Raw genomic sequence first — 24,365 nt, 5'->3', positions numbered from 1 at the left:
CAGCCTTGCTCATATCTACCTGAGGCTGGAACATATCTTCGTCCAGGAGACAGAGCTTTTATGGGCCACACAGGGAGTGTCACATTAACAATTCTTTGGTGTCTTATTACCTCCCACACCTGACCCACAATGGTTCTCTTTACTGGGGCCTTCACCCACTTGAGTGACAAGTCATTTCTCCTCTTCAACGCCAACTCTCTAGACTGTTAGCTCAAACAGAGATCGACCACTAGCTTGTAACTAGCCAGACCTACCAGATTCCCTTTATTCCCATTCATTTCTCATATAAATCCCTTTCAATATTAAGATTTATGCAGCAGCTGCCCAAGGGTCCCTGTAGTTTCATAAAGACAAGAGATCCCAACCTGGAAACATGCCAAGTCATGGTGGCTGCGGCTGTGCCTTTTATTTTCTCTGTCCTGGGCTCTCAGCCATTTTTCTGTAATTGCCCCTATGTCTATTCAGACAACAGGAAACATAGTCAGTGCCCAAAACTCTCTACCATTATGGTAGGCCTGGCGTACATCCTGCCCAAGCCTTCAAGGCATGCCCTGACTTGGCACAGTCACGTTTAAAGCATTGCCAATATTATAATGTTGGACAATATTTTATCTTTACATTTTTTTTCAGTAAGATTTTTCCCCACCCACACCCCCATTTCTCACGTGTAGAAACTAAATATGTTTTGTCAAAGTTCACACAGTTGGTAAGCAGAATTAGGATTAAAACTCAGAACTACCGACTCACAAATGATTAGTCTATTTCCTCAATTATCCTGGAATGTTAATTTCCATAACTAAAGGAAACTCTCTGGGGAGGAGAGCAGATGCAAGCCCAAATGAAAATAATCTCCTGATAGCACTTTGAATAAACTACGGTTTTCACTTGGTTACAAATTAAAATGCACAGAAAATCTCTTCAGGATATTCAGGAATGAAGTAATATAAAAATAACTGATATTTATAAACAATGTCATGTTTTTCCCACATGACGGATATTACAAGGCCTCACTGATCAGCATCTGCTTAAAGCTTTTTTTTCCAAAAAAATTTGTATGGCTCCATTTACATTCTTGCACCCTATTTTCCTATGTATATTTTTGAGTCTAATGAAGTGTCCAGTTGGGGTGTGTATGTGTGTGTGGTTGCGGAGGGGCATGCATGCAGCTGGCAACAGGCAGTGAAGTTAACCAGCCCTTAGACATAGTGAAACAAGAAGAAAATTCTGCATTGATATCAGGCTTCCATTCCTGAAAATGACCACCACAAAATCCCTTTAATTCCCTCCTTCCAATTTGTGCAAAATATCTAGACAATAAAACCGAAATTCTTTACCAAACAATAAATGGTGGGGCTGGCTCTATACAGCCTTAACTGTTCCCCAGGTTTTCCTGTGAAACTATTTTTGAAACCATTTTGGGGGACATTCACATCTTAGACTGCACAAAGGAAAGGCCAGTGCTCTGGGAAAGCAGTAATAAAGTAGATTGTCAGAAAAGATTATAGATGCCCTTCTAGCACAATTCTGAAAGCTCTGTAAGACAGCATAAAACCTCCCGCCCTGTCCCTAATAGAAGGGACAGCTGGCAGGGCACAGAGATGCTGTAATGTGTGTCTTCTCTGCGGTTGGCCAAGCTTTCTCTCTACATCCATCAGCTGGACCACAGTTGGCCTGGACTCTGTTGAGGCAAGTGGGTGCTCCCTCGGGCCAGTCACATCTCTTTGCCTTTTCCTCTCCTGTCTTCCGCTTGGGGAGTATTTAGGGGATGACTTCTTTTTAAGAGACCACTGAGTCTCAAAGCGGAAAAGGTCTGATCCTTCTCATGCTCTGGGTTCTGAGACTGAAAACTGGCCAGACAGCTCAGTTGACAAGGCTTAATGCTAAGGAAGTTGAAGATACAGGTTCAAAATATTTAAAATTCTTACTCTTAAAGACATTTTTTTCCCAAATTCAGCTAAAATTTGACATGAATTGAGTCTTACCTGTAGATGCCATATTTTCAATAATAGGCACTAAGGAACAGTTTTTTTCAGGAAGTATGGGATCCAAGCAAGGAGTGTTTATTCTTAGTTCTATGTATGCAATTTCCCCAAGTGGAGAAGCAACTTTTGTTGCGTGGTCTACAGCCATGAGACCAGTTATGTTGGCAGATCTTCCTATAAATATTTACTAAGGTATCCACATACTTGCCTACAGAATGTAAAGGGAAACTACGAGGAAGGGAAAAACTGCCCTGAAATACAAGTGGGGATGTGACTGGGTTCTGCCCCAGCTCTGTACACCATGACTTTAGATATATATATATTTCTTTCTTTCTTTTATTTATTCCTCTCCCCTCGCTGTCTGCTCTCTGTGTCCATTTGCTGTGTGCTTGTCTTCTTTTTAGGAGGCATGGGGAACCAAATCCGGGACCTCCCAGGTGGTTGGTGGGTGCCCGATTGCTTGAGCCACCTCTGACCCCCCACCCTGCCGCCTTTTTGAGTTTTGGATCACAGGCACGAACATAAGGAGCCCAGCCAGCCAGTTTACTCCAGACTTAACGTTCAAAACCTGAGATGTCTGTCTTGTGGGCAGGTCTGTCTCCATCCTACTGCTGAGTGACTGGGGCCAAAGGACTAGGTGTGGGCCGGGGGCAGGTGAAGAGGCAGCTTTGCTGTCTCCTTCCTCCCGCATGCCAGGGAAGACCCAACTGAGGTGTGCCCTTGGTTCATCTTTCATCAGTCCCTTTCTTTCTTTTTTTTTTAAAAAGATTTATTTATTTAATTCCCCCCCCTCCCCTGGTTGTCTGTTCTTGGTGTCTATTTGCTGCGTCTTGTTTCTTTGTCCGCTTCTGTTGTCGTCAGCGGCACGGGAAGTGTGGGCGGCACCATTCCTGGGCAGGCTGCTCTTTCTTTTCACGCTGGGCGGCTTTCCTCACGGGTGCACTCCTTGCGCGTGGGGCTCCCCTGCGCGGGGACACCCCTGCGTGGCAGGGCACTCCTTGCGTGCATCAGCACTGCACATGGGCCAGCTCCACACAGGTCAAGGAGGCCCGGGGTTTGAACCGTGGACCTCCCATATGGTAGACGGACGCCCTAACCACTGGGCCAAAGTCCGTTTCCCATCTTTCTTTCTTTTTTTTTATAGGTACCAGGCCCCGGGATTGAACCCAGGGCCTCGTATGTGGTATGCCAGCACCCAACCACTTGAGCTACACTGACTTCTACCAGTTTCAGGCTCTGGATTTTATGTGACTCAGGAGGGACCTCAAAGATCCAACCCAGTACCAGGAGGTCTAGCCTAGCAGCAGCTGGAAGAAAGCAAGACCGGGAAAGGAACTCAAGTATACCCAAGGACAGATTCTAGGTTTTAGATTAGCCACAGAAATTCCCAGGCCCCTCAGTCATACAGAATCCATGGCCAAGTCAGATTTGCTGGCTATTCTTGACCCAAAACCACAACCCTCAGACTCACATCTGCACAGGGTTGCTGTTGGAGAGGAAAACCAACCCTGTGGCATCTGCTACTTTGTTGGATTCCAGATGCGGAGGGAAAAAAAAGCACAGACGATTGACCCCAAAAGCGTATCTTAGAGGCCAGAAAGGACAGAGGTTTATGTGCAGATTTTGCAGATTTAATCACTTTAACTTGGTTCTTTCTCCTTTTACTTGCTTTATCTTGCTACTATTCTCATCATTTTGTTCCTTTTCCCCCATCTTTATAAATTTATATTTACATTTTATATAAATGGAATAATACGATGTTACACAATATATTTAGTTCATAGGAAGGCAGTTATATAGTATGTTCCTTTTTAATAAAGCTTATTCTCTTCATAGCTGTTTCCTTTACTGTTTTCTTATTTATTTTCTTCCCCCCTTTTAATCTACATTTTAAATCCTGAATTTTTCCCTTTTTTCCTTTTGTTCCAAACCTTCACCTACATTCTCTTCTTTTCATCTTTTTGTGCCTTAAAACTTTGATCAAAGGGTGAAGCACGCATACAGTTGAGTGATATAAACTTGGCAGATACGTGCATGATGTTGGGGCAGAGCAAACTGCCTTAAAACTATTTCTACCCATTGAATTTCTCTCAAAACCCAAAACTTTAAAAATAATACCTGGTTACTTAATAGAGCAGCAGAGGAGAAAGACATTGAAGAAGCTTGGGTATGTTTGGCTGTTAATCCAAATAGGTAAATTAACACCAGTAAATAACATCAAAGCATTCAATTAACAAGTCAGTTAACAGGCCTAAAATAAATTTTGGCTTTTTTTCCTTTTTAACCTTTTTTGTTTACTTTTGGGAGTATATGATGCTTTTAGTAAAAAAGAAAAGAGTGTCTTTAAAAACGGGGAATAAAAGGAAACCATAGATTGAGTAGGCTGGTAAAATTTCCTTAGAATGCAACATTTGCAAATTCTTTAAAATCTCATATTCTAGAGAAGTGTCACTTGAATACCCATTTTTTACAGAAAATGGGCTGGCCAGTCCCCATTTTGATGGAATCATTCTTTCTTTAAATATGCTGACAACCAGTCAGGTTGTGGTTCAGTCCATTAGGCCAGGGAGTCACTAGGTGACAGCCTGATGGGCTGATTTTAGGTTAGCAGATTTCTTGTGTGTCTTTCACCCATTCACAGATTTATGACCTTGGATGTTTTTCAGAACAGGAAACTTTAGGTTATTTTCTTTAACTTCAGGTTTTCTTAAAAGTTTTCCAGATTTCAAAAGAGAGACATTAGTGAGCTTCCCCGCTTCTGACACAAGCAGCAGCTAGATTTCCAGGACAAGTTAAGTGTGACTTTATTTGGCATTATCACCTCCAGGAAAGCGACAAACTGATAAAAGGTGCACTGAACTGTACTAGTAAATCAATGGTTAAAGGCTCAGAGATAAACTGCCATCGTACCTACCTTCACTGCTTTGGGTGCAGAATTTTCAGAAAGGCTGGAGGTTCTGGCATCCGGACTTAGCTGCTTGGGGTGGACAGGCTGCTGGACCTCACCCTTAACCTGTGAGTTACCTGGTTGAATTACAAAATGAGAGCATCTCATGTGACGTTTCAGAAAGGGTTCCTTCCAAAAACAAAGTTTTGACATTTCATGGTGACAGGTCCTTTCAGCACCTGGAAAACACTGCTTTACTGCTGAAGAATATTCTAACACAAAAACTATGCTCCTCAAGGTTCTTTCAGATCCTCTCACAAATCAGGTTCTCAGCTAGGAGACTTTCTCACCTTTTGCCACACACAAGAGAAATCCAAACCACCCTGTGTAAAGACCTATCTGCCCTGTAGCAATTGTAGATTTTTAGACTTATGTTTTTAAATTTACTTTCTTTTTTTAATTTACTTATCCCCCCTTTCCCCTAGATGTTGATCATCTGCCTGCTCATTGATTGTTCTCCTTCTCCAGGAGGTACTAGAAACCAAAGCCGGGACCTGCCACGTGAGAGGTGAGTGCCCAAAAGACTGAGCCACATCTGCTCCCCCAACTGTCATTTTTCAAAGGCTGTTAATAAACTTAGATGTCTTAGATCTAAGACCTAAACTTATATCACTACTTCTGAGGTGCTACAATTGCAGTCGGATAAGTGAGGGAATGTGAGGAATTTCATATTGTGTGTCTGTGTGGCCACGCTTTTTGGTCAGCCCAAAGCAAGTTTTCATGGATGAAGATTACAGGAAAGCGCTCCATGAGGTTTTCTTCATAATCATGAAAGGCTACTTGCATTCATCCCATGGAACTTAGAAAAGTCATATAAATAGCCACTGAAGAACCATAAAAGAATTCCTTAAAACTAAACTAAAAAAAAAAAAAATTCCTTAAAACTTAGAGTTGAATCAACAAAGTATTAAAAAGATTAAGGCTTATTTTTAAAAAATGTTTTGGAAACCTAGTCAAAATTCAGAAACATTTCTAGTCCAAGCAAAATGATTGCAAAAAGAATGTTCCTGGATTCAAGCAGGCAAGAGTTTCCCTCTGAAATTTTAAGGTTGGGTTTACTAGCGACCTGTTTACCTCATACTGTTAATTTAGTTGCAGAGTGAAGTGTCTAGTAAACTAGCCTAGGAGAGGGTAGAAATCCATATATTTTTCTAAATAATACACTGAAAATCAGAATCAAAAGTGCACATAGTAAAGTAAATGCCAAGGATTTTGGTCTTTGGGAGAAGTAAGGCTCAGAATGATTCCAAAATAGAATGAAAAAGCAACAAAATTCAGCACAGTATTGTGCTGTGGAAAATTCCTAGAATCTGACTGGGAGATAGACTATGCATTTAAAGGAGGAGGGAAAACATTTTAAAAAGGTTACTCAAATACCAACACTTATCCCTAAATGAACAAAATCCTTCTTGGCTAGACTTTTATTAAAATTAAACTTCAAAATTAGTTTATACAGTTTTAACCCTGAAAGAGTTTGAAACAAAAGGTAGGATAAGCTCAATGAGAGAAGCATCAAAAGTATTCAGTTTGCCCCAAGTTAATCATATTTAATTCAATTTAACTCCCCCCTAAATCACGAAATGTGTGAAGCGTATTCAAGCATCAGTCCTTAAAAAGTGAGTGAAAGATGTGATCAGCTAAACTACTAGACTTAATGTTACTTTCTTAGTACTGATGGTAATGAGGACACTCCTGAAACAAATAAGGCTCGAGAGCAAGGACGTCATCCTGTAGACCTAAGAACAAATGCTTACGGGAATCATCTTCAGCAGGGCTGGAATGGAACGCCAAGCTAGTCTCAGTTGCAGAAACCTACAAAGAAAGAGGGGGATTAAGAATCACATTAAAAATAAAAGAACAAACTGCTGTTGATGCCATAAAAACCTGCTGACTTCAGTCAGTCACTGGCTGCCTGGGGGAGATAACGGGCACCAGAACAGCTGAGCATTAAATGAGAGGCATTAAACAAGAGGCGGCAAAATGTCTTTTATGAGGATATTAACATGCCTCTCAATTATAGAGTAAAGCAAGAAACAGCCTGCACTCAACTGCCAAAAGTGTGGATCATCTCCCTTTTTAAAAGAACTTCTAAACCATCTCTTTTCACTCTCAAAATTAACAAAACAAATAAAAAATCCTCTGTCAGGGAGAGCAAAGCTCCTCACCATGTAACCATAACTCATGCCAACGCAAGATAGAGTCTTTAAATATAGGAACTATTCTTTTTAAAATTTTTCCTAATTCCTTATTTCCCAACCTAATACCCAACAAATACATCCTGCTGAAAGAAGCTGACAGAAGACCTTTTTTTGGGGGGAGGGGGGGATCCAGTTCATATTTTATTTAAAAATTATCTTTTTCCTTGAATATGAACTTTTAATTTTACGTATGTTTTCACAAAAATCAATTTTAAGTTGCATGAATAGTTGAGAGTCCTTTATTTTATTTATTATTATTATTGGAGAAGTTGTAGGTTTACAGAAAAATCATGCAGAAAACACAGAGTTCCCATATATTCACCCAATAGTTTTCCCTATTATTACTAGTACTTTGAATTAGTGTAGTACCTTTGTTACAATTGATGAAACAATATTATTATATTTATATTATTAACAACAGTCCATAGTTTACATTAGGGTTCACTGTGTTACAGAGGTCAAAACTCACATTTTGATGAGAATGGTGGAATAATGAGCCTAAAACAAACTTCCGGACATAACATACTCTTTCCCTTATATCCAAGAACAGTTGGGTCCAAACTAATCCACAAATATGGGGGCCTTTACTCTTTTTTTTTTTTTTTAATATTACATTAAAAAAATATGAGGTCCCCATATACTCCCTATACCCCTCACCCCACTCCTCCCCCCATAACAACAATCTCCTCCATCATCATGAGACATTCATTGCATTTGGTGAATACATCTCTGAGTACCGCTGCACCTCATGGTCAAGCTTTACTCTTATAAAATTATTTTAATTACTTCCTTTACTTTCTCCATTGGCAATAGCCTAGATAACTAGAATTTCTTCCTGAATGCTAAGCCCTAATTCTTCAAGCTTTGCTGTCATCTTACTTTTGCTATGTCCATTTTTAAAAATTTTTTATTGTGGCAACATATATAACACAGAATTTGTCACTTAAACCACTTTTAAGAGTACAAACCAGTGGCATTAATTACATTTATAATGTTGTGCTACCATCATCTATTACCAAAACTTTTTCATCAACTCAAACATAAACTCTGTATCCATTAATCAATAACTCCCTATTTCCTACCCTACCCCTACCTCCCAGTAATCTCTAATCTACTTTCTGTCTCTATGAATTTATTATTGGCCTTTCCTATGAGTAGAATCATACAATATTTGTCCTTTTCCCTTAGCACATAGTTTTCAAGGTTCATCCATGTTGTAGTATGTATTAGAACTTCATTTCTTTTTGTTTTTTGTTCTTTTGTTTTTTATATTTTTATTTCATTCCTTTTTATGGCTGAAAAATATTCCATTGTATGTTATAGATCACACTCTGTTAATCCATTCATCTGCTGATAGATAACCTAGAGTGTTTCCAACTTTATCCCCCCTCAACTTTTGGCTATTGTGAATAATGCCTGCACATTGACGTGCAAGTCAGAAGAACTTTTAGCATTTTTTTTTTTACTTTAAGGAGGTACTGGAGATTGAACCCAGGACCTCGTACACATGAAGCAGGCACTGACCCACTGAGCTACACCCACTCCATCAGAAAGAAGACCTTTTGATAGCTACAAAACAAACTTACCTAAAACCAATCTCTACTATTATCTTAAAGGATAGTTTCCGTTTTAACCCCAGTCTTAAAATTGCAGTATTTAAGATGGCAGATCTTGTGTATTAGTGGGTTTTTTTCCCCCAGAAGCTATTAAATTTAAATAAAAGCACTTTCTACTGGCTATCTCCTGCCTTTCTACTGGCCCCTAAGCCTACCTGGTATATTTCTCCACCCCTCAAATTACAAAGGGTCAATGGGTGAACCAATGCGGACCCTTCATGTAATATTCTTTAATTCAAACGCCAGGGATTTTAGGGCTCTGTTGAGTTCTAATATCAGGATGTCTAATGTAGTGAATAAACTTACAGTGGAGATTAAATTCTTGGCTGACTGCACATGAATTTCAGCATGGTTGTTTTTTTCAGCTACCCTCTTTTCATGACAGGAATTCTAATGCGGCATAAAACAAACCAATGTATCATTTATTGAGTGTTTACAATGGACTGATCACCTTACATGCATTATCTCATTTAATGGTATGAAATAAATTTTCTACAAATTTTGCATGGCCATAAAAAGCTCTTCAATTCTTGCTGATTAGGATGCATCCACTGCAGGATGTTGTTCTCTCACTTCTAATTTGGTCACCTTGAACCTGCAGGGTAAATTTAATGCCAGTCATGACATCATTGCACATTCCCAAACAGATGACTTCACTGCAGGAATAGCCAGGTGAGAGCATGTGAGGATTTGCTCAAACATTTCACTAAAGGAAAGCACAAATTTATTCACAAGAGGAAAAAGGGAGGAACAATACCTTGACAAAATATTCCCTTTCAAGTAAGTTTACCCTAGAATTAATGTCCTTTTGTGACAAGCCAAAGTTCAAATAGTGCTTAGGTACTGGTTAACAAAAGCTAGGCAAACAGCCAAAAGGATAGCTGAGATGGAAAAAATCTTGTCAATTTTAAGGTCACCAAGGGTTTATAAACCTGCAGAATGTGCTTAAAGAATATCTATCTTTATCCCCTTTCTTTGCCACCCATTCCCCAATTCGTGATAGAGTTGCAGTGATGCCCTTTTAGGCTGTAATTAAAATATTCTGATCCTTCAATTCGGCTCAGAGTTCCAGTTTCAAATCAGCATGAAGACAATCAAGAAGGAAATGTGAAATTAGATAGAGGAACAATCCAAGCATTATTTTCCAGATGAATTTCCCAAATTAAGCTCTTGGGGTAGATGGGAGAATTTCAATGCTGGGAATATTTTCCTCTTAAAATGTATTTATTTTTTTGCAGAACAGAAGAAAAATACCAAACATATTTACTTAGTTATTCTTAAGTAATTTCCAATTTTAAAAAATGGAAAAACCAGGCAGTCTAATGAGAAAGTTCACTTGATGCACAACATGTGATCCATGGACTAATGTATAAACCTACTGTTGCAAGGAGGTATGTGATTTATTTGGTGATTACGTGATCATGTAGTACACGATTGCCAAGTATTTTGTATTATTTAAACATACATTTGTGATAGTATTTTTATATAATAAAGTGATTTAATTTTTCTATTATTTTATTTTCTATTCTATGAAGTAAAAATTTTATTTTCAAGCCATTAATTGAAACCATTTTTCTGTGTGCCTACTTTGATCCAAGTGTGTAGTGTATCCCATGATACAATGTATTCAGTCAATATACCATACTTTTAAAAGTGTGTTATAGTTAAGTAAGTTAAAGAGCTATTATTGCTCTTGACCCATTTTAATTATCTCATCTTTTTGAAGAACATCATCAAGGTTGTCAATATCTCTAACAGCAGCAATGTTTTTTCTTCTGAAGATTAATCACTGCAATGGATTTATTTGAAAGCCCTTTCTCCTCATCTCATTTAACATTTGATTATCACATTGACAGAAAGACCAAAAGATTGGGTAATGATGGGCTGGCAGAGAAAACGATAAATTCACCTAACATAAATACTGTTATTTACTCAAACTGAACCATTCATCTCATGATTAATGCATAAAACACAAATTGATTTGCTTAGACTCCTTCAGTGTTTTTCCACTGCTGCAGGATTACATCCAAACTCTTAAGGGTGGCATTTGAAACTTTTCAGGACCTTACTCTGGCCCTCTCCCTCCACCTATCTCTCACCCCTGCCTGTATATACCTCATGCTCCAGCCAAGCCAACTAACCTGAAGTTCCTAAGCAAGCCATGATCTCTTGTTCCAAAATCTCTGTATATGTTGTATCTGCCTGGAATGTCTTTTTTTCCCTTTTATTATTTATTCTTCTTACTCATTTGACCTTTGCTTTTCCCACATATTCTTCAAGACTCAGTTCAGACATCATCATCTTGAGAAAGGCTAATTATCTTTTGACAGAGTTTCCACAGTTAAATGTCCTTGTCTGGACTTCCTTGGCCCTGCATAGCCCTCTCACAGCTCTTGCCTCACTGCTGATGATGGCTAACCTGCATTGATTCTACAATCTGTCTCCTCTCTAATTGTAAGCTTCCTTGTAGAAAAAGACCACATGGAATGGTTTGGTTTTTGCTGTTTTTAAGCTTAGCATTTCCCATGTTTAGCATAGTGCCTAGTTTTCAAAATACTCTGAATGAGAAAGTGGTTCCTCAGATTGACCTGGCAATCTCACTACTTAGGTATATATCCCAAAGAATTGAAAGCAACGTCTTGAACAGATATTTGCATGCACATCAATGTTCATAGTGCATTATTCACAACTGTCAAAAGATGGAAGAAATCCTAGTGTCCATCAACTGATTAATGGATAAACAAAATGTGGTACATACACAACACAGACAAATATTCAATTATAAAAATGGATGAAGTTCCGATACATGTGATAACATGGATGAACCTTGAAGACATCATGTTGAGTGAAATAAACCAGAAACAAAAGGACAAATATTGTATGATCTCACTATTATGAAATAATTAGAATAAGCAAATTCATAGAGTCAGAAACTGGAATATAAACTACCAGGGGACATAGCATGGGTAGAGAATATGCATTAACGCTTAAATTGTATAGCATTTCTCTTTGGGTAATGGAAAATTTTGGTAAGAAGTGCAGTGAAGGTAGCACAATGTTGTGAATTTAATTAACAGGACTAATTATATATTTGAATGTGGTTAAAAGAGGAAAGGTTGTATATATGTTACCAGAATAAAATAAAATTTAAAAAAATCATTAGGACTGTATGACAAAATACTTGGAAATAATGAGATTTTTTTTCTTGCATAAATGTATTAAATATATACTTAAATATAAAATATATAAGTGCTTTGAAGATAATATCTCTAATCACAACACATTTTTAAAAAATCATTTAGCTCTCCACCTTCTGAGCATCTGCTGAGCAAAAGAATTTTCCGATGAAGGCTCATTATTTGGTCAGCTGTAAGTTTCAGAGTTCCCAAACCAAAATTATGTGACCTGCAAAAATGACAATCTGTCCTGGCAGCTGTTACCAAATTCCCAGACACTCTACAGCTCTGGAGTTAGGATTGTTTCTAATTTTAAACATCTAATTTAGAACACATGCTTCTCTGGCAACTGCACACCAGACTTTTCAACCTACCTTTTCTCCATCCTGATGGGAGTTGCAGACCTCAGGACCTGGGGGCACATTTTCCTTGTATTCCACTTTATGAGTTTTGATTTCACCACCACTGGGTCTTGACTCACTCTGCAAAATAAAAATAATCTGTAAATTTACAAAAAATTCTCACCATTCCATTCTCTTCATAGCACATCTATTAAAGAAGCTTGGGATATTAAAAAAAAAAAAAACTCTTTGAAGAGGTCTCAGGTCAAATAAACCCCCTAACTCTCACAAGCAAAACCCACACACTAGTGAAATGACAAAAGCAGCTTTGTGGACACTGATTTCAGAGTTAAATGTTTGTGCCCTGGTCTATAACTGGATGCTCATTAGGATACAGGCAACCAATGCAGGCACACATGTAGACCCCCGCATACAACGTTCTTGTGATTCACTCTTCTAGCAGCAGAGCTTGTGGGAATGCAAAGCTGGTGACTTTTATCAGAAAAGACCATTCTGGAGCAGGGGAAAGGAAATGCCAAGTGCCAATAATTAAGAAAATATACTGACCATATGTATAAATGCCCGGCCTGGAAAGAGAGACAGGGATGATGTAGACACATAAAAAACAAATTATTTTTTAATGAGATCATAAAACCACCTTTCTTGTGAGACTTTTAAAACTTACTTTTCACACAAAATTCATACACCGTACTAAAGGCTCATAACGGAGCCTTGATCTAAAAATGCATTCATTAATACTGCCATAAGGAGTATATTTTCCTGGCAGAGGATACTTGGGGCAGAATATTAAACTTAACTTATACTAGATGCAAAAATCAACATATGGGTGGATGAATATGGACATTTCTTACCTTTCTTCCTCTAGTAATTTAGTAATCTAGTACTTTTCTGTTCTCTATGCTTCTTTAGGCATGAGGAGGAAATTAAGCAATTTATGGCCTCAAGGCCAATGAAGGGAGTGTGAGTGTAACCAGCTCCCTTGGTGAGGTACTTGGATTAAGGCACACGGCTGCTGGGGTACACCTATGACGAGCAGCTGGAAGCAGGCAGTGAGGTACACATCACAGCCTAACAACTCATTCCTGACCCTAACTCAAAGTCCAGCCTCCAGAACGACTGCCGGAGAGTATGTGCCTTGTTTCAACCACATTCTATAAGGGGCCTAAGGAATTCTTTGGGGATGAGATAAAATGTACTTTTTATAAGAATTCCCAAGGAATTTTCAACTCTTAAAATCGACAGAGCACAAGAACGGCAATGCAGAAACTCTATTAAGCGTTAAAAAACAAAACAAAACAACATTCACGGAACAGGTTTTTCCACTTAGTGTGTTACCTGGTCAGAATGTCTGCAGCAGGAGGCCACCAAGAAGCAGCAAAATCCTGTAGCAGGAGGGAATTATGCTTCATAGATCACCTAGTCACTGTTTCTCCTGACTTGCCTTCTTACAGAAGCCTAATGGAGCTCATTTTTCCCACTCACAAAGAATAATGAACCTGTGATGTGCCACTTCACTCTTGATTTACATATCATCTCTTCTTAAAACCACAGTGAAAAATCAAGATGAAATTATTCACTGCCTGGAGAATTAGTCTACCAATGCTGCAGAAGAATGCATACGTAGTACTGTAGAGAAAAGAAGGCCTAACTCCTGGAATACACGTTATGATTTCCAATATGCAAAAGTTTCAGTTGGCTTGGGAACAAGTAAAATTCAAAGCTATTCTTGGAACTTTGTTAAAAAATTAGTGGTTTGTAATTTGAAATGTTAGAAAGACCAAACGTTTGAAAGATACACCTACATGTATGTGTGTGTACTTATGTGTGTGTATGGACGGATAAATGGCATTTTAAAGGTACCTTCAATTAAGCCGTTCCATAATGTCAGCCTGCTAGTTAAGCCTAAGAAAATTTAAAATGCAGAGACCCTCCATTCTATTTAGAATTCCAAATTTTTGTGCTTCTAAACATGTGACAGTCCCATCATTTCTTTCCCTTTTGCTTATCCACTATTCTACCTCTTCAGAAAATCGTTACATCATAAGGATTAAAGATTAAGTAGATCCTACATTGTGTAATTCCATTTATAGGAAATGTCTGGAATAGGCAAGTCCATAAAGACAGAAAGTAGATTAATGGCGTCAAGGAATGTGGGAAGGTAGGAATTGGGATTGGCTGCTAATATGTATAAGGTTTTCTGTGTGTGTGTATGTGTGTGGGGGTGTGGTGGAAATGTTCTGAAATTAGATAGTGGTGATTGTTGAACAGTCTTGTGAATATACTAAAAACCACTGAACTGTAAACTTTAAAATGTTATGTAAAATATAGCTCAATTATAAAACTGCCCTCAAATCCCACATTGATGTTCAACACGTTCAATACTTCTCTTCAATAGTCTCTCTCTCTCCTTAAAAACCAAAATACAGTAAGTGTGTTTCTGTTAAAACTACTAAAATTGGGGAGCAGGTGTAGCTCAGTGGTTGAGCTCCAGCTTCCCATGTACAAGGTCCTTGGTTCAATCCCCAGTACCTCCTTTAAAAAAAAAACAAACCTAATAAAGTACTACTTCTTTAACAACAGCAACTACAAAGATTATGAAGACATATAAGAACCAGGAAAAAAAATTGTATTATTGGATGGTAATATCACAAAAAAACAAGTGGGGTGGGAATGAGGCCAAGGAAAGCAAAATCAGGATTAGAACATGGTAGGGATTCCAAATGGGTAGGAATTATATGAAAAGAGAATGGCCAAGGGACAAAGGAGATAGCTGGCGCTCAAAGGTACAGATCTGGGAGACATTTCATGGCTCCGGTGCTCAATGATGATTTAATACATGATAGAATGAATGAATGATGCAGAACACATACTGTAAAGCTGGCGGAATGGCTTTGTTTGGACACAGCTGCCTGATACTTGGCCATTCGATCCTTAATGGAGGTTTCTGACAGGCGAGGGAGCTCCAGATTTCTTCTACTCTCACTTTTATCGGAGTTGAATGCAGAAGATGACAAATGATCTGGAAATATGCAAATAACATGCTTTATGAGAAGACAAAATAGGCTATTGCAACCTAATGGCCAATTTCTTCTATTAAAGTAAAGAAAGAAATAAAGAATATAATTGTCATTTATAAGGTAAAAGTCACTCGCTTTCCTAACATTAAAAGGAGAATCCTGATCACGTTTTAAAATTCTGGCTAGTGGAGCGGATGTAGCTCAAGTGGTTGAGCATCTGCTTCCCATGTACAAGGTCCTGGGTTTGATCTCCCGCACTTCCTAAAAACAAACAAAACAACCAAATGGGAAAAAAAAGCGAGCTCTCATTGGGGAAGGGATGTAGCTCAGTGGCTGAGTGCCTGCTTCCCATGTACAAGGTCCTGGATTCAATCCCCAGTACCTCCTAATACAACATGAAAAAATGAGATCTTAATGTAGTTTTAATTTGCATTTCTTACATTACTAGGGACTGATGATTTTCCTATGTTTGTACTTCTTTTGCGAAGTGCCTGTGTAGGCCCTTTTCTAAACATAGCAATTCTGCTCTCAAGTTATATTATTGGACATTACAGGATAACCAATCTTGATAGATGGCTGTGGAGCCAAAACTGGAGCATTTCCCTGGAAATCCTTACCCTTTGGTTACCACAGGTCACCACTGACAAGGATAGATTATAAGGACAGAGAAGCTATTCATAGAGAGCAATGTGATTTGGGTAACGGCTTATATCTGACAGACAGATTTCCTGTTAATTTCTGCCACTCTTCCTTGAAAAGTATTGGCCTTGAGGCCAAAAGGTATTCTTAGTAATTAGTACTTCCCGAAAGGACTTCACACACATGAACTCTCTGCTTACCTGAGCCTATTTCCAAGTCATCCAGAGAAAAGCTGTTTTCAGAAATCCTCCTTCCACCTGCACTTCGGCTCTGAGGCTGAAGAATCTGTTTGGAAAACAAAACCCAACAATAAGCTTTGCAGGGAAGATGGGAAAGGCTTGATGCAAATGTTCAAAAAGGAGATTTGTAAATTTCCTTTATAAACAAAACCCAGAGGAGATTCGATTTTATAACAGTTTTTATATCCCACAGAATAGTTTTGCTATTATACATGTTAAACATTACATATTCACAGGTGCCCAGGGAAAAATAAATAACTCTATATAGGTAATGCTGTCTGCTGGGGATCACCACCTAACCAGCTTAACCAGCAAGTCTAGTAATTTACACAGTCACTGGAGAGGAATCCTCACGTCCCAGATGACAGACACATTCCTCTAAATTGCCAAGCACTGACGGCAGTACCTGCTGTTTCCCTTCTCTATCCTCGTTATCCCCTGCTGCTGCTGCCGCCTTGGATCATGTCTTCAGCGTCTTTTTCCTGAACTACTGCATTAACTATGGTAATTGGTTCTTCATCACTTTCCAGTCCCGTCTCTTTGCTGCTGCAAAGGTAATCATCCCAAAATGCAAATGTGATGATGTTACTCTACTGTTCAAAAATTCTTTAAGGGCGACTTATCACTTCTAGAGTTAAATCCGAAGTGCTTAGTATGCACAGAAGTTCCTTTCCAGATCTGGTCCCTACCTATCCGGCCTCTCTGGGCATTCTCACTTACAAGAGCACGTGAGGTCCATGCTCTCGTAAATGAGGTTCCTGCACCTGGCACCCTTCCATCCTGTTGTCTTGCAAATAAACTGTTTCCTCAAGCCTCCGTTTAAGTGACATCCCCACTGGAAGCCTGCCCTACCTAAATTTAGGTAATCCTTCCTCTGTTCCTGTAAGTACCCAGTCACACTTCCATTACAATGCTCATCAAAATGCTGGGACTGCTCCTGCCCTGGACTGCAGACTCACTGACAGCAGAAGCCATGCCTTTTCGTCCAGAGAATGGCTGCAAGGACAGCAAAGTGGATGGTACAGATGTTTAAAACAAAGTGCTTTGTGATGTCCTTAAGTCACTCCCTTTATTGCTCTCATATCAAGGGCAGATCTCCAATTGTGGCCAATTATAATTTTTACTACTGGAAAAGTAACTTAAGAGAAAGCGCTTAGAGTCACAGAATGTTCCCAGACCTAGTACACTGGGAGTATGTCATATTTGTTCAGTTTGTAATGAGAACCTTCAACCAGATCCTATCATTCAAATCTCAATTTATTTCCAGATAATCTTAAGTAGGAAAGATTGAAATCCTATATAACAGCAGATACAAGTAAAATAACATGTTTTTGGGAAACGGATGTGGCTCAACCAATTGGGCTCCTGTCTATCATATAGGAGGTCCAGGATTCGATGCCCAGTGCCTCTTGGTGAGGGCAAGCTGGCCCACTCAATGAGCTGACCTAAGCGGAGTGCTGGCCCACGCGGGAATGCAGCCCCATGCAGGAGTGCCTCCCTGCATGGGAATGCCATCCAGAGCAGGAAAGCCGCCCTGCACAGGAGTGCCAGCTGACGCAGAGAGCTGGTGCAGCAAGATAACGCAACAAGAGACACAGGAGGGAAGCAGACTTGGCCCAGTGGTTAGGGCGTCTGCCTACCAAATGGGAGGTCCGCGGTTCAAACCCCGGGCCTCCTTGACCCGTGTGGAGCTGGCCCATGCGCAGTGCTGATGTGCGCAAGGAGTGCCCTGCCATGCAGGGGTGTCCTCTGCGGAGGGGAGCCCCACACGCAACGAGTGTGCCTCGTAAGGAGAGCCGCTCAGCGCGTAAAAAAGTGCAGCCTGCCTAAGAATGGCGCTGTCCACACGGAGAGGTGACACAAGATGACGCAACAACAACAACAACAAATTGTTACTAAAAGATGACGCAACAAAAAGAAACACAGATTCCCGTGCCACTGACAACAACAGAAGTGGACAAAGAAGACGACACAGCAGATAGACACAGAGAACAGACAACCGGGGCGGGTGGGGGGGGGAGGGAAGAGAAATAAATAAATAAATAAATCTTTAAAAAAAACAAAGAGAGACACAGAGGAGAAAAAATAAGAAGACGAAGCAAAACAGGGAGCTGAAGTGGCGCAAGAGAGTAATCTACTGCCTCTCTCCCACTCCGAAGGTCCCAAGATCGGTTCCTGGAGCCACCTAATGAGAATACAAGCAGACACAGAAGAACACACAGCAAACAGATACAGAACAGACAATGGGGGGAATGGGGGGAGAAATAAATAAAATAAATCTTAAAAAAAAACAGGCTTTTGAATTTAACATCAGTAAATAGTTATTAAACTTTAAGATCAATAGACAACCAACGTAATAACAGTTAAATTTAAGAAGGTAAAACTCTCACTTTTACAAGTCTTTTTTTTTTTTTGTGAGCACAAAGGCATTGAACCCTGGACCCCCTATATGGTAGACGGAAGCCCAATTGGTTAAGCCACGTCCATTTCCCTACAAGTCTTTTTTACATTCCTTCCTCTCCCACCTTGGAGATAGAAAACCTGCCACTTCAGACATCAGAGACAAGGACTGGTTTGTTTGTACCACACCAGGAAGAATAGTTCCTTACAAATTCAATATAGAATTAACAAAATATACCTCCCGTTAGCTTTGCTATTAATACTTACATATTAATGAATCTACTTTTAATAATAAAAATTAATCTGTAGCCACTCTAACCTTGACATGATACCCAGCTCAGCTGCCCTAACATCAACCACATCCATATGACTCAAGTCCTGCTCCAGGGGCAGGCCCCCGACTGGAAAAGATGCTCGCTGGCCAAGGGAAAAGGATAGGTTTGGCAGGACACTCTCCATCCACATTTTTCTTGTATTTTTTCCAACAAATTTTTCATTTACTGATCATTAAAATAAAGGAAATTCCAAAGATTTATTCCAAAGGCTGCTGCACTATAAAAATAAGAATTTCCAGGACTCAAAAAAGAAGAAAGCCTGGAAATAAACTTTTTTTTTTTTTTTTTTTTTTTTAAACTAAAAGGGAATGGATGGATTCTGCATTTTTAATACTGGAGCAATATTTCAAACATTTACTTTCCATCAAAGGTAAAGTTCAAGCACAATTCTAAGAGTATGTACCAACATGTTGCAACGTGCAGAGACTTCAGTTATCACTCTACTTCTTGTCATACATCCCTCTCTGCTTCAAACAAGGTCCTATACTGGTGTTGATGGGAGCACACCCATTTAGAGCCCTTCTGGGGTCAGGGGCTTTCTTTGGTTTTAGATGCTTACAAAATGCCCTGAATTTTTCATCTCTTATAGCTTTTTATGTAGACCCCTGGGTAAAAAAATAAGGGTTATTAAGGAAAAAAAAAAAAAAGAAGTTTTCTGGTCCACAGCTATCAAAGCTCTGAATTATTTTCTTTCTTTGAATTACTTTTAAAAAATGAGTGTACAAAGCCTTTGGTCTCATTAAAAAGATGTAAAGAGAGAAATGTCTCAAATCAAAGTTATTCTGACAATATTTTGAGGAGGAATACAGTTCTGATATGAGATGGCTTTTAATGAAATCCCAGGTAAAGCACTGAGCACTTCTTTCAATAGCTTTCACCTCCAAAACAATCAAATATTAAAAATAATAAGATCTCAAATGCATTTAAGATGAATTTTATGATCTTCATTTTACCAGTGGTAACCTGAAGTACAAGAAGAAGGAGTTTCCTTCAATAATTCTTGAATAAGTAAAGAAGCACAGAAAGAAGAAAAACAGGAATTCTGATACCTAATTATCAAGTTTCAGTACTTTTTATTCAGACACTGTGGGAGCCTTAATCATCCTAATCTATTAAGGGGGGGCAGAGAAGAGACAAGACACTTTAAGACTTTCTGGAATTTCCTAAGGCTTGGCTTTACCCCACCCCACAAATCCGCCTTCCAGTCAGCTGACTTAACTCTCATTGGCGTGAGCACCCCTTAAATATTCTTTGTGATCCACTAAAAACTTCACCAACATGAACAGATGAGACTTTGGAGCTTTTAGCCAGTTGTCTGTACTTTTTTTTCCCCCTAAAAACTTGTTCAGAAATAAAGTAAATTAGTTCCCAAATAGTCCCAAGTATAAAAAGTGCCTTTCTACTTCTAATTTCTGGAAGAAGTCTCTTAAGCTAATTTTCTTTTCTTTTCTTTTCTTTTTTAAAGATTTATTTATTTATTTCTCTCCCCTTCCCCTCCCCGCCCCGGTTGTCTGTTCTCTGTGTCTATTTGCTGAGTCTTCTTTGTCTGCTTCTGTTGTTTTCAGCAGCATGGGAATCTGTATTTCTTTTTGTTGTGTCATCTTGTTGTGTCAGCTCTGCGTGTGTGCAGCGCCATTCTTAGGCAGGCTGCACTTTCTTTCACGCTGGGCGGCTCTCCTTATGAGGCACACTCCTTGCACGTGGAGCTCCCCTACACAGGGGACACCACTGAGTGGCAGGGCACTCCTTGCGCGCATCAGCACTGCACGTGGGCCAGGTGCATACGGGTCAAGGAGGCCCGGGGTTTGAACCCTGGACCTCCCATGTGGTAGGCGGGATGCCCTAACCACTGCGCCAAGTCCGCTTCCCTTAAGCTAATTTTCAACACTTTAAATTACCAGAGGCTAACTGAGTGTACACTTCAAAAGGATTATAGAAAGCATGGGAATGTACAGCACAGGGAAGCCAGTGGTGCAACACAGACTGTGGGTAACAGAATATGAGAACGTTCTCTCATGAACTGTAACAACTGTATGTAATGCTAACACAGGGTTAACTGGGTGGGTTGGGGGAAAACACACCAAATGTAAGATATGGGCTACAGTTAGTAGTAATATTTTGACGATTATTTCATAGTTTGTAACAAAAGTTTCACAACAATGCAAGGTGTTGTTGGGGGGGTGATGCATGGGAGCCCTGTATGATGATGAGCATGATTGTTTTGTAAGTTCACAACCTTTACTTTACACTTACTGTTTATGTATGTTAATGTATGAATGATATACTTCAATAAAATTTTATTTAAAAAAAATGACCAGAGGGGAGTGGATGTAGCTCAAGAGGTTAAGCGCCCACTTCCCATGTACGAGGTCCTGGGTTCAATCCCCAGTACCTCCTAGAAAAAAAAAAAAAAGGAAAAAAATTGGCATTGAAAGCCTCTTCCCTCTCTCAGCCACATGCTTTCCTTCAGCCTTTCTACTTTGACTTTCCTTCGGACTATTTAGTCCCTACAAAATCAAGGGTGGAGGAAGGGTGGCTTTCTGGGAAAAGAAAGACTTTGATGAACTTGGGGAAGGGGGTTGATGGAGGTGGGGGTGGGGTTAGCGGGGGAATGAAATTTGGCCTTAATTTCTCAAAGTATTAAGAGATAAACATTTCCTTCTCAACAGGGACTCTCTTAGAAAAAAAGAGCTCATGTAAGGAGAACAATACACACAGGAATGTTTAACTCCAAGTGGTAGGGTTTCTCTATACTTCCTGTATTTCTAAGCTTTTTACAAAAACCATGTATAACTCCTATAATTAGAAAAAAAGAAAAGGAGAGGTAATGCTTCATATTAAGTTAATACAATTAAATAAAAATAATAAAATGAGGCTCTGGGGAATCAAACATATCCTTACATTGTGCTAGTGGTGATTAAAACGGTATAATCTTTGAGAAAACAGCTGAATATATGTAAGAAAAATGCTTAATAATTGAATCTTTTGGCCATGACAATATCATGTCAGTAATACGGCCAAAGAAAATAACTAAAACTAGACAAAAAAGTATTTCTGACAAAATACTATGAGCATTTCTATTAGGCTAGAAAACAGTCTAATACTTAGGGGACGATTAAGTAGTATAATGAAATATCATACTGCCATGAAAGGCTAATCACATGAACTAGGAAGATATTTAGGAAGGTCTATATATAAAAAAGACCAAACAAAAAGGAATAACATAAAATAGTGAGCACTTAGTTACTAAAACCTGTAAAAACAAGTTACGTCAGAGTTACAACACCTACTCTCCAGTACATTGGACTCGCCCAGGACAACTAACAAGGAGATGATGATGGACAACGACCATCCCAAGAACAGAGAGTCTACAACTGCAAGCACGATAGTTCCGTCAACCTGCCCCATGGGATCTCTGCCCCCTCTCAATTAGAGGTGGAGTGGGCATCACCATCCTAGAATCCTCAGGATTGGGGAATGAACAATGGACTAGAGTAGACTTACTGGTATTCTACTACAGACATATTGTGAGTCTAGCAATGGAAGAACTTTGTGGAGGCGGTGGCTACTGGAGGTTCTGAGGGGAGGGAAAGGGAAAAACAGGTGTAACATGGGGATATTTTGGGGACTTGGGACTTGTCCTGAATGACATTGCAATGACAAATATAGGCCAATATACATCTTGCCATAACTTACAAAACTGTGCAGGAAAGGGTGTAAACTGCAATGTAAACTATAATCCACGCTTAACGGCAATGCTTCAAAATGTGTTCATCAATTGTTACAAATGTACCACACTAATGAAAGATGCTGTTAATGTGGGAAGATGTGGGAGGGGTAGGGAGTGGGGCATATGGGAATCCCCTATATTTTTTATGTAATCTAAATATCTTTAAAAATAATAATAAAAAACACAAAAAAAGATTCATCCACACACAAAACACACACACACACAAAACAGTTATGTAATGATAAGGACAAAAAAGGATCAAGAGTCTTGTACACCATTGGTGAAGATTACTTTTTCCCCCTAGTTTACACCTTGCTTTTCCTTTCTGATTTACCTGCTTCTGTGTTTTACTGTTTAGAAGACTATTCAGTTTACATGATAACAATAAAACAATCCTCCCAAACCCACAAGTTTCTATCTCAAGAGTTTTAGTACACATCTCTCTGTATTTTTTCCTGATGTTTTTCATTCAGTTAAAAGAGACTATAAAATGTGAGAAAATTTAGGGGAAAGTGAGTGTTAAAGTTTTTGGGAATTCAGCTGTTGACATGTTTACAATTTTTCCTGATTTCCTTAGATTTCAAAGATGAGTAGGGCCTGGCCAGTTGTTTTTATTCAACACACAGTTATATTATTATAATAGCCATGAAGATAGTGTTATAGGATAGAAAGGGTATTACACAATTTCAGCCCATGTGCTGAGAATAATGAGCCACATGACATGAGGTGTATCATTTAACTTCTCTGACCTCAGTTGTTTCCATCTGTTAAATAAGGATTGTAATACCCTAACTACTTGAGAGCAGTTCCTTATAAATTCTAGCATCTATATGTCAACGATCTTCATGGAAAATTCTCACTCATTATAATTCATCGATGAGTTAGAAGGCTAGAGGAAATGACTCTTTATATATCTATCTGGATGCACACCTCTGCTGTCTAATCCAGGAGTAATTCCAATAGCTGGAAGGCAAAGATGGTGATATTTGAGGGGCAGATGACATTGCTTCTCAGAGAATGTTCCAGTCTCCTGACATTGATTTTTCAACATGTTTTTCTGTAATGAAACTGTCTAGAAATCATTAAGCAATTGGCATGAAAATAAGCAGAGAAGAAATGACTAGCTTCTGATTAACACACAAGGAACAGCCATTTAGGGCAGTGAACATTGAGAAAGATCAGAACCCCTCGAATGGCATCCTTAAACCTGGGTCCATTATTATACCATCACAAAAGACCAAAGAATTTCACAGACTTAATACTTAAGAGTAAATGAAACTTAATTTATACTGGTATGTGGATCTTTATGAGAAATGTACCACTATAGGGAAATGTCAATTAAAATAACGCTGGAAGTAGTCGTATTTACATGTTAAAATTATAGAAGACAGGATATCAAGCTATATACTAGAGGTGATATACTAATTCAGCAAAGAGTTAGTTTTATAGGATATATGTGAAAGAGGGCATTGATAGAAAAACAAAGATAATTCTTGTGTGTATTTAGCAATAATAATATGCAAAATCAGTTACCCAAATTTAAAGCGCTAGCAATATATCTATTGGAGGTTAAATGTAGGTCAACCTAAGATTTATGATTCACTGAGAAGCAAATTAAAGCTATTTTCCCCTACACTAGGATGGACTGTATTAGACCCCACAGTTAGGCTGACAGTTATTCAAATCCCTCTCTTCTACATGCCTACCCTTAACTCTTAGCCATG

The 24,365-nt window shown here is 39.0% G+C and overlaps 1 protein-coding gene across 6 annotated transcripts in view; it reads right to left on the bottom strand.

Annotated features, from left to right (window-relative positions):
* LIMA1 (LIM domain and actin binding 1) overlaps positions 1 to 24,365 on the bottom strand; it is a 103,088-nt gene that overhangs the window by 6,930 nt on the left and 71,793 nt on the right. For all 6 annotated transcript variants that reach the window (XM_004453655.5, XM_071218899.1, XM_004453654.5 and 3 more), the window contains 5 exons: positions 16,138 to 16,222; positions 15,152 to 15,300; positions 12,294 to 12,401; positions 6,684 to 6,741; positions 4,897 to 5,006 (listed from right to left, as the gene is read on the bottom strand). In XM_004453655.5, coding sequence (XP_004453712.2) covers positions 4,897 to 5,006; positions 6,684 to 6,741; positions 12,294 to 12,401; positions 15,152 to 15,300; positions 16,138 to 16,222 — 510 coding nt within the window. The remainder of the gene's footprint in view (positions 1 to 4,896; positions 5,007 to 6,683; positions 6,742 to 12,293; positions 12,402 to 15,151; positions 15,301 to 16,137; positions 16,223 to 24,365) is intronic.

The sequence above is a fragment of the Dasypus novemcinctus genome, chromosome 12 (assembly GCF_030445035.2).
Source record: "Dasypus novemcinctus isolate mDasNov1 chromosome 12, mDasNov1.1.hap2, whole genome shotgun sequence".
In the NCBI taxonomy this organism is placed as follows: domain Eukaryota; kingdom Metazoa; phylum Chordata; class Mammalia; order Cingulata; family Dasypodidae; genus Dasypus; species Dasypus novemcinctus.
This window is presented reverse-complemented; position numbering and strand designations above follow the sequence as displayed.